The 11,491-nt window shown below is 34.5% G+C and overlaps 1 protein-coding gene across 1 annotated transcript in view; it reads right to left on the bottom strand.

Annotated features, from left to right (window-relative positions):
• Window positions 1-434: 434 nt before the first annotated feature.
• Window positions 435-11,491, bottom strand: part of LOC129223823 (WD repeat-containing protein 26-like) — a 43,744-nt gene continuing 32,687 nt past the window's right edge. The window contains exons 13-14 of the mRNA XM_054858182.1: window positions 6,613-6,795; window positions 435-1,101 (exon numbers count right to left, since the gene is read on the bottom strand). Of these exons, the coding sequence (XP_054714157.1) occupies window positions 1,073-1,101; window positions 6,613-6,795 (212 nt within the window). The 3' untranslated portion in view covers window positions 435-1,072. The remainder of the gene's footprint in view (window positions 1,102-6,612; window positions 6,796-11,491) is intronic.

The raw sequence follows: 11,491 nt of genomic DNA, 5'->3' as shown, positions 1-11,491 counted from the left end.
CATGACTATTTGGGATCTCCTCCCAATTCAATAACTTGATTCGAAAACACCGGTGGCAGACATTTTGAGTGACTTAAGCTGCTCACAGACTTGAAAAATTGGGTCAACCGCTCTAGGCTGATTTTGGAGGTTTTTGTACCTGATAGAAAAGATCAATAATTTAAGGTAAAAACTTGGATTTCGACTCGAGAATCAGGCTAGCAATTTTTTTTTTTAAAGGCAATTAGAATTTTACTACTGCTATTCTGTTCTCAGCGCTACACAATAAGAACCGTTGGTGAAAGTGAATTAAGTGAAATGAATCAATACTAATCTTCGTAAACTATTATTCAGAAAATATATTTTTTTAAATACAAAGTTTATTTTTTTTTCATAGTATGTGAATTTCATGAAGCCCCCCCCCCCCCCCCCACTCACCATGAAAGAGGTTCAATTTAGGAACTGGCAATTCTTCTTGCATTTTGAGCTGCATAAGCCCTTGCTTTGTTTAAAATATTCCTGTTTCCACTTAAACTTTTAAAAAGGAAACTATAAAAATGGATGACTCATGAATGTTTCTCTTTCTAAAACGTTAAAAAATAATTTTAGAAAGAGGTATTTAAAAAAACTTAAGGATTTTTTTTTTTTTTTTTTTTACTTTTCAAAATGCAGGAAAGCAACTTGAAGATAAAAACAAGAAATGAAAACACCAAAAACATCAAATCAAAATGTGCTCGAGCGAACAGAAAAATGCTACGTACATGCTTTTAAATCGCACCGCTTTAATTTACCACCAAATTCGGGCCTTAATCAAACAGATGAGAAGCACATGCAAACACTTCAGAAACATAGGCACAATAATTCACTGCCGAAGAGCTAAACCCAAAACTTGGTGAAGGTCGCCACCTCTGCAGCCTTGTGTGAATATCACCTTTCCTATTAATGGACCTAAGATGGAAAGTCACAGGGAGTTTCACTTATTTGGTTCGTTTCAATGAATCTCTCCGGAGAAGATTCATTGCTTCGAGAAGGCTTTCGGGTTTCCGTTTCTGCCACCAATGGATTAAATAGAGGTTCCTACTTAAAAGTTAGGCTATACATTTGATATACTTAGGGATTGTCCTGAAATAAAGAAACAATAATGAGAATACAGTGAAAACTTTGTTATTCATAACAAGAATTTGTTTTACACAACCACAAATTACTTTTGAGCATGTTTTTAACCCCTTCCCGCTCGCTCCCGTGTCTATGCCATCCTGGGGTTTAGACCTCCATTTCTCGCTCCCGTGATAGCGCCGTGCTGGGGTGTGCAATATTAACGCGACGAAACTATTAAAACCAATTCATTTATTTTGCCCAGAATACATTTTATTTCTCTCTTTATACACTAGATGGCAGCATCAATCCATTTTAAATGTAATTGCAGTGATAAAGAAAGGAAGTTTGGTTCTAACTTACCAGATTGTGACGTTGGCCTCTGTATCTCAAGCTTTGAAATTGACCACACAAGAAAAATTTACTCATCTTTACTTATATTACACAAAATATTAATAAAACTATTTTTTAATGTATAAAAGACACGTTTTTAAAATTTTCACTGCTTGTTTGGCTTGCTTGTTGGCTTTTCATAAAATGTTAAATTTTTTTAAAATTTCAATCTAAAAAATATTGAAAATGAAAAAATGAATGCACATGTTGTACATACACTTATTTTTATATAATTTTCTTAAATAAAAAAAAAGACTTTTCTGACCGTTTTCTTGAAAATTATCCGATTGTTAAGGGGTTAAACCAAGGTGCATACACTATTTGAAGGGTTCAAGCATTTTCGGGGAGAGCAAGCAAAAGTCCTTGCTGCGGGCGGCAACTTCAGGGGGGAGGGGGAGATAAATTCATTCTATTTTTCTTTTTTTTTTGGAAACTAGATATAAAACTTGAATATTGATTGGCTAGGGCGGGAGCTTCAAGTTCTTGCCTTGGTTTGGAAAAATCATACATGCAGTGCTGCTTTCAAGGACTTCTTCACAGTCTTCAGAGCACAAATTAAGGGTAAAAACTAGTTTACACGGATAAAAAAATCCCCTTTTTTTTGTGTTTTAAAATCTTAGTAAAACAATTCAAGAATATTTTGCCAAAATTTCAATGCAAAATTATTATTAGTTCTGATGGTCATTTTGCAACGTTTTTTCAACTCAAACGCGTTTTTTACAAAAAGACCTATTTTTTCAACTGGTGGGATTCTAGCTCAAAAAGTTATTCACCAATCTTTCTGAAAATTTGAGCGAATATTCTTTATTCAATTACAATCTATATCAAAGGGAGTGCGGGAAATTATAGACCTGTGAGTCTAACTTCGGTGATTTGCAAAATTTTTGAAACATTGATGAAAATTAAGATAGTAAATTTTATAGAGACTAATAATCTATTGACTAGTTTTCAGTACGGTTTTAGGAAAGGTAAATCTTGTGCAACTAATTTATTACATTTCTATGACCATAGGCGGATTTACGGGGGTGCCAGGGGGTGCACCGCACCCCCAAAATTTTTGGTTGGGTTTTCAAAAAAAAATAATTTAGTATATTTCACCCAGAAACGCAGTTGGGGGGAAAAATTCATAGCTGCTATACTAGTAAATTTACTTGAATCCAGTGTATCACCACACTTCACTAGTGCAAAAAAAAACATAACTGTGTTTTCATATTAAGAATTAAAGTAATTTTATCCATTTGGAAAAAAAAACCTAATAAATAATTTCATGCAAATAAAGAAACTTCTCAAACAATTTATTCTTCAGTGCTGTGTTATTGTATAGAATAATTGCCTATTCTGTAATTGGGTATTAATTCGTATATCAATACCAATTCTTCTATTTTGAAACAACTACGGCTAATAAAGTCCAAAAAAAAAAACATGACTGTTGCAACAAATTTTATCAATGAAATCTACTCCGAAATCAACTAAAAACCAACATTTTTAAGGTAAATTTTCAAAAATGTTTGAAGGAGGACTCTCGGACATTTTGCTGTAGTCAGGGCCCGATTAAGACATCGAGGGGCCCTAGGTCAAATACATTTTGGGGGCCCCCTGTATTTAAACTTCATAACTTTAGCCATTTGCTGAAACAATTTTAGCCATTTGAGGGACCTAGGCCACAGCCTAGTTGGCCTGTTCAGTAATCAAGCTCTGCCTGCCATGCTGCATCCAGGGGGAGGGGGCACAAGACCGGTGACCCTCCCCACAAAATGCTGTGTTGATGTTTTTAAAAAAATATTCTTTATTATTGAATGGAAGAAAAGATCTCATTTTGGGAAAATGCAGTTACTTGAAGAAAAAAAAAGAATGTTGGGGAAAAAAATCTTAAAACGAATTGTGTGCTCCCCCCCCCCTCTCCTCGCACAATCCTCTTTCTTTTCATATCTCCTCCCCCTTTTTTTTTCTTTTTTTTTTAATTTCGTTTTCATTTTTTCCAATAGTCCTCAAAATTTTTCTTCCCTGAAGCCTCTCTGCAACCAAAGTTATTACAGAGCATCTCAAATTTCGTTTGTTGGGCTTCACTTTCGCAAAATTTCCAAGAAAGATCCTCTAATCACCTAAAAGCATTGAAAATCATTTAAAATTGCCTATTGCCTTTTTGGAGCTTCAGTTTTAAAAAACTGCAGTGTCCCTAACGTTACCAAATATGGTCTTACACTCATGTGTTTAAGATTTTAATTTTGGAAAATATTCGAACAATGGCCTCCGACCTCCTTTCTCTAATATTATCAAAAGATTGTTAATATTTTGGTTTTGAAAACTACTATTTCGTAATATTTAGTGGGAGAATCCTTTTTTTAAAAATACCATGGAGTATTCCATAAGAACTTCATTTTTAGGACTTCAATTTCGAAAATTTTCCAGGGGAGAGCTCCAGAACACCTCATCCGGTAACAGCATCAAAACTTGTCCACCATAGCGCTTTTGGAACTTCAATTATGAAAAATTAAAGAGGTAGTTTGTGTGGGGGGGGGGGGACGTATTTCTATCTGTTTTTCAAAAAATCGACTGGAGACAGTCCATAAGTATCATTCCTAACCCAAACTATAAATATGGACTATAATCACATTTATAAGACTTAAATTTTTAAAAATAGCCTTGGAGCCCCATGTACCTTTCTTGCCCCTAAAATATCACCAAGAACTGTAAAACTGCATTTTCAAAACTACTATTGCAATTTTTTTCTGGGACTTGAATGCCCTTCCCAACCAGAAGCTGGATTCACCCATTGCTTCTAACAACATCGACTTTCGTTGAAGAATTTGTGCAGTTTGAAATGTTAAGAATTGCCAATCCCCTAATATTACTAAATATGGTTTGCATCGCGTTTTTTAGACTTAAAAGTGCGTTCCGCCCTAAAATTACTTTCTGATTTCGCCACTGCCTTGTTATTCCGGGAATACCCCCCCCCCCCCTCCAGATCCCCGTTATTGTTGCACCCCCAATACTTTCGGCCTAAATCCGCCTATGTCTATGACAAAGTTACCATGGCTTTGGACAATAAGAAGCCTGTAGATGTTGTTTACATTGATTTTCAAAAAGCTTTCGATAAGGTACCGCATGTTGCTCTACTTAGCAAATTAGCTGATATAGGAATAGAGGGAAAACTTTCATTTGGGTAAAAAATTGGCTGACCGGAAGGAAACAAAGAGCAGTTGTAAGGGGAAATTATTCTAATTGGGGTGAGGTCTTAAGCGGGGTTCCTCAAGGATCAGTGTTAGGGCCTGTTTTGTTCATTGTCTTTATGAACGATATTCACAAAAATATTTCTGGGAACATGAATTGTTTTGCTGATGATGTCAAAGTTATGGGGACTGTAGAAAATGAAGAACAAGCAAATCAGCTGCAAGAGGATCTAGATCATATTACGGAGTGGGCTGATAAATGGGGTATGGCTGTTAATGTTGGGAAATGTCAAGTGCTACATTTAGGGCATGGAAATAAGTGTACAAGTTATTATTTGCAAGGTTCAGTCATTAGTCAGGCAGACAAAGTTACTGATCTGGGGGTCCTAATAAGTCAGGATTTAAAGTTTAGCCAACAGTGCAGCATTGCTAGCAACAAAGCCAATAAGATGCTTGGGTTTATCAATAGATCTATTTCAAATAAATCTAAAGAAGTTCTTCTGCCCTTATATAGAAGTTTGGTAAGACCCCATTTGGAGTATGCTGTTCAGTTTTGGTCTCCTTATCTTAAGAAAGACATTAATGTATTGGAAAGGGTTCAAAGGCGGGCTACAAAGCTAATAAGTGGACTTTCCCACTTAGATTATGATTCCAGGCTTAGAAGGCTAAAAATGTACAGTCTTGAGCAAAGAAGAGACCGAGGGGACATGATTCAGCTGTTTAAATTTATTAAAACGAAAGATGTTACGGGGTTAAAGTTTAGCACTGAAAACAGGACAAGGGGTCATTGTTTTAAGCTATTTAAATCTCAGGCTAACATGGATATTAGGAAAAATTATTATTTTAGCAGGGTAGTGGAACCTTGGAACAGCTTACCGGAAGAGGTGGTAATGAGCAAAGGAGTAGACAGTTTTAAGAGGGCCATTGATCTTCACTGGGGATTGTAAATTGACTAGGACCAGTCTAGCTGGGCCCAGAGCCTGTTGCTGGTCGTCACTTTTGTATTTGTATATGAGCCTAACTCTGGGTCGATATTATTATTACAAAATATTTTTTAGTACAAAAAATGAGGGGGAAAATGGTAGAAAAACATGACATTGTAATCAAACACCTCAAAAACATGCAATGTTCTGCTTTTTTGACAACAATTAGGTTTATTTTCTTAAAAAATATGTTGTTAATGAAAAAAAAAATTAATGATTACAGATAAAAATTGTGACTTCGGTAATGCCCACCAGCAACAAGCTCTGATGGCGACTGTCCATGGAAAGCAGCTTTTAACTCCACTATCTATGGCGGAAATGACTTGAAAAAATTACCAAGTGTACATCAAAACATGACTAAAATATCCTCTAAGTTTGAATAAATTCTGATTCTTTCTTCCCGTTAAAAAATTCATAAAAACACTAAAAGTGTAGCCTCCTAAAATGGTTTGCCCCTTAAAGATGTGGCACAAATGGTAAAAAAGAAATCAAGTTCAAGCACAAGCTATAAAGTCAAAAAGATGCATTAAAAACTTTACAGTATTGTTTCAAACTCAATACTGTAAATTATCTTAAGACTATAAATTTAATAGATTTATTTGCTAAGACAAAACAGAGAAAATGAATTTTAAACCTCATAAATTAATATATATTTTGAAGCATTACAAATTTTTGTTATCCATTTTAGGTTTTAAGATACAACATGAATTTAAATGGTATTTAAAAGGAAAATTAAAAAAAGAAAAAAAAAAGGTTCATTTCAAAACCAGCTCAATTCAAAATATTTTTTATAGGTAAATAAATAATACTGTTAATTTAAAAAAGAAAACAGAATGAATTAGTACACCAATGGTTATTCAAACAAAGATTAATTCCTTTGTAAATATTAAGTGGGCAGAGCATGAAATGTTTTCTATCCCTCTAGTAAAAATTCAAAAAAAATGGTCGAGTTGGTTTTGATATGAAACACTCAAATAACAAGCATGTTTTACCTTTACTGTTTGAACGATATTTTTCAGCGGGTCCCCAAATTCTGACAGTTCCATCGTCTGAGGCACTCGCTAGCATGCTAGGGTAGGTGGGATTCCAAGAAACACAATTGACAGTGCGTGTGTGGCCTAAGAGCACGGCTATAGGCATTTCTCTTTTGATGTGCCAGATGTAAACTTTATTGTCTGAAAAAAGCAAAATATTGAAATATTTCAGTAATATAAAAATAATTTTTGATACAGTCAACTCCCGATTGTCCGAGAGTCGATCAAGAATCAGGAATTGTTGGCCTTTAAAGGTGGACAAACGGATGTGGAATGGTAAGTTCGGGAGAAATGAAGCAATGGAAACTGAATTTCAATTTAAATAACATTTTATTCAAAACATGTGTAAAATGTAACTAGGCAAAAACAATCAAACATTTACAAAAAGCACATCCCCTATTGACAATTCAAATATAATAATACCCCCCCCCCCCCAACAAACAAATGTCACAGAGAAATATCACAAGATTCAGTTACTTAAAAAAACATCAACAGTTCTAAAACGTTCCTAATATTTTTTTAAAAGTTACCCTACTCCATGCCACAACGATGGTAGCTGTCCAGAAAACTATTTAAATAATCATACCACTGGAAGTCCATACTTTAAACTTGGCACACATAACAACGAAGGCAACATCCATCTGTGGGATGTTCAGACGAGTTGAAAACGTCCACTCGTGGACAGGAGACCAAAGTCCATGGTCAATCAATCCCAGGCACACCCATGCCACGGAAGAGGCATCACAAGAAATTATTTGCCCAGCTTCAAGCAAAACGGGAACATTTCCCTATCAGAGGCTACCTCACCATATAGTGAATTCAATCCAGTCCGACCGGCTCCGTAATCGAGTATATGCCAGACGAACCTTCCGGCCCTGTTAGGTTACTTAAAAAAACATCAACTCTTCAAATTTATATTTCTAAAAAACTCCTTCGTTACTTGTAGGGTACTGTTTTAGAACATCCTGCACTTTTAGCAGGCTGTCAAATCTTGTTACTACATATCTCAAAACCTCCACGTCCTCTGCGTGGATAAATCAATCTATTGAGCACACATGCTTCAATCAAAACATACCGTCTGCAGAACGGAACCAAATCATAAGAGAACGATTGATTGATTTACTTTCTATTTAAACCATCTCAGTTACTCCCTAGCAATGACGTGACGTCGTCAAAATTTACATCTGTTGCATCTGAAAGCAACTTACAGTTAATCCTTTTAACTGTTGCTATTTCTTAAATTTACTTTCTTGACTGCTACCAGCAGAAAGATCCTCAACTCTTGAGGCCTGACGTCACGTCCGCCGATGGGTGGAACACGTGATTGACTTGCTGGGTGTTTAGTCACTTGGGGATTTCTATACGCTCGAAGTTTACGCACGCCGGCTTTTCAACGACATTTAAAACAGGAATGTATTTCTAGGATAGTTTGAGTGAACAAGTAAGTTCTAAGCTTCTATTCTAGCTTTTTATGAATATCACCAAGAACCAAAATAAATGGCTTTTGCCAACAGGAACAGGCATTTTCGCAGCAAACTGCTAATACCAATGGTTCCCCCCCCCCCCTGAAAAACTGTAAACTTAAACTCTGTTGCTTTTGTTTTATTTATTTATTTGCTAATATAGTTATTTATTGTGCTTTCTTCATAGTACATACTTTTGTTTCGATGTTAAGTTCTGTTGTGCAAAAATACAACAAAATTTAACTGTACTATTTTCAGTTTGCAGAAAGTATTATGCGTCAATACAGCAGGGTTGCTAACCTTTAAGGACCAATTTGAGGAGCATCTGTGGTGATTTTGAGGAGTAATTTGAAATTTTGCGGAGCAGTTCGGTATTCTGTATAAAAATCAATAAAAATAACTATAGCCACTTAACTAAAATTGCTTTAGAGCTTAAACCTCATAATTATTCTTAAATTCATAAAACAGCTTTAAACACTATTTCAATCTTTGGGTATAATCATCTTCAACTTCCCATATTAACATGTTTGACATGATAATAGCAAAATATAAGCTTGAAAACATTCCGCAGGGAAATGCGGAGTAAAATAACTTTTTTGCGGAGTCGCATTCGCCATTTTTTTGCGAAACAATTTTGCAAAATGCGGCGCAGTTGGCAACCCTGATACAGCCAAATTTTTGAGGAAGAACCAGATTTACTTTATTTGTCCCTTATTCTACCTTTTTTCTGGTTTATCCGCAATTTTTATTATCCCCGGCACTTGTGTCACCCAATTCCACGGATAATCAGAAGTTTAACATATTACTACTTGATCAAAAATGCATGTATGGACCATTACATTAAAACATGCATATGTTGTCCCTTTTTGCTAAGATTTTACACATGTCAATTGCTTTAACTAGATGCCCCCCCCCCTTCACACATTAACTAGGACAGTTTTAGCTCATTTTCAGGAATTTGTCCATTATTAAATTAGGGACCGACCATCCCGAGAAATATTTTAAAAGTGTATTATACTATACACTTTTAAAATATTTCTTATTACAAAAATAACCTTTCGTATAACATATCCGTGCCTCAGAGCAACAGTAGATATCTTAGTGTTATACCTGGGGTTAAATGTCTTAGAGTTGCGCTGATGCGATGATATGTAACATTAATTTTATGATTCAACTTTTCATAACTTTTGGTGATTTTTAAAATAATTAAAACTCTTGCTTATCTTTACACTTAAATATTATTTGAGGTACATTATAAGTGATGTAAAATACCCAGGTATTTATTTTTAGGGGTAAATACCCAGGGTATTTACCCGGGTATTTAGTTTAAAAATTTATATTCAAATAAAATACTTTTCTGTGTGTATTCCACTATGTATATATACAGGGTCTATTCCAAAAGTAATGCATTTTTTTAAAAGTAATTTATTGAACCGATTTGCACAAACACTTAAAATTTTTCAAAGTAATGTCCTTGGGCTTCTGCACATTTCTTCTATCATCTCTGCTATGACTGGTAAGTGCCCTGAAAGGTGTTTTTGGGGACCTCTACAAAGGTCTTTGTCACGGCTGATTGGATCTCTTCTAGGGATGAAAAATGGGTTCATTTCAGGCGTGCCTTAATCCGAGAGAACAAAAAGAAGTCTGTTGGTAGCAAAGTCAGGACTATAGGATGCTGGGACAGTGTTTTCACCTGGTGTTTAGCCAGGAACTCTCGGATTCGCAGCGCATTATAACAAGGTGCTTGGGCACAAACTTGCCCAGGGTTCGAAAATATCCGATATTTTGATATATATTGGATATTTCGATATATATCCAATATTTTCAATTAGCACAAATTAATGTCTTCAGAATAGTAAATGCATCCTCAAATCACGTTTTTTTTCTTATATTATAATTACAATATGTTGATTTAAAATTCAGGTTTCTTTCATTATTTATATCTACTATTTCATTTTACATTTGTATCAATAATAATGGAGTTAAATTAGCAATAGCTGTTTTACTCATTTTTCTTCTGTTAACTACTTTTACAGTTATATGGTTCAGAAATAAATAATATGCATTAGTCGGTGCACAGTCATAAGACATTTTCCTTTTTTCTGAGCAATGTTTAACATTTAATTAGGCACTTTTAATAATTAAAATTGTTACATTACTAATAATTTTATGAATATAAAATACAAGTAAAAAAGGAACTTTATATTACTTTGCCATATTAATCATGCATTAATATATCATAAAAATATTATAGTACATAGTAGTATATATAGTAAGTAACTTTTTGGTTATTTTTAATAATAAATGAACAATATTTCTATGATTAATATACTTTTAAATTGAAAATACCGTAGTTGAAAAAATAAATATCGAAAATATCAAAATATCATGATATTTTCAAAATAAATGTCGGATATATATCGTGATACATATCATGATATATATTTGCGAATCCTGAACTTTCCTCACTTTTCTCATCGCTAAATCTTGAGTAATGCAAAATACAGAAGTAGACGACATGTTCAGTTCATTTGCAACCATCTTGATAGTCAATAGAGGGTCAAAGTCGAACAGTTGAGGAACATGAGCCACATTGTTGTCAGTATTGCTGGTCGACGGCCTCCCAGAGTGTTGTTCATCTTGAACCTCTTCCCAGTCCACTCTAGAGCTCTTTAACCACCTCAAAACTTGTGAATAGGACAAAGAAGAGTCCCCGTAAGCCTAACGAATCATTTTGTTTGTCTCCTCAAGAGATTTTGCTGGTTAAGCAACAAAACTTAATCGCGTACCATTTCCCCCCTCACACGGTTGATGCGCAGAGGTTAAAATTAACTTACGTTCAGTCACTTCCACAGCTCGGAGAACCCTGAGGCTGGTTTTCCAGAAAACCTTAGAGTCCCCCCCCCTCACCTAAACCAAATAGTTCGAATATACTCCGACCAATAAAAGCGGCCTGGAAAAAACCATTGCATTACTTTCAGAACACACCTTGTATAACCAACCATATACAAAACAATAAATTTTTGCGCAAAAAATTGTATTTTGATCACATATTTAAAGAATTATTAAGTGAAACAACTTAGCAATCTAATACATTCACATTAAATCTGTTGGATATGCCTAATCAATGTTGATAGCCAAATTTCAGATATAAAAAGCATTCTACAAAAAGTAGAAAGCTAAACTGGTTACAGAAAAACGCAAACATCTCAAATCATGACATTGAAAAGAAAGATTTTTTGGCTCACACGATATGTTTCTTTTATAATTTCATCAAGTCTTTGAATAAAAAATATTCAAAACTGTGTAATACGTATGTATGTATCAGTTTTACCAATTATTTCATATTTAGATTTTAAAAAAAATTCCCATTC

Source organism: Uloborus diversus, chromosome 6 (assembly GCF_026930045.1).
Source record: "Uloborus diversus isolate 005 chromosome 6, Udiv.v.3.1, whole genome shotgun sequence".
NCBI lineage: Eukaryota > Metazoa > Arthropoda > Arachnida > Araneae > Uloboridae > Uloborus > Uloborus diversus.
Note: the sequence above shows the minus strand (reverse complement) of the source record. Positions and strands in the feature narration are given on the sequence as shown.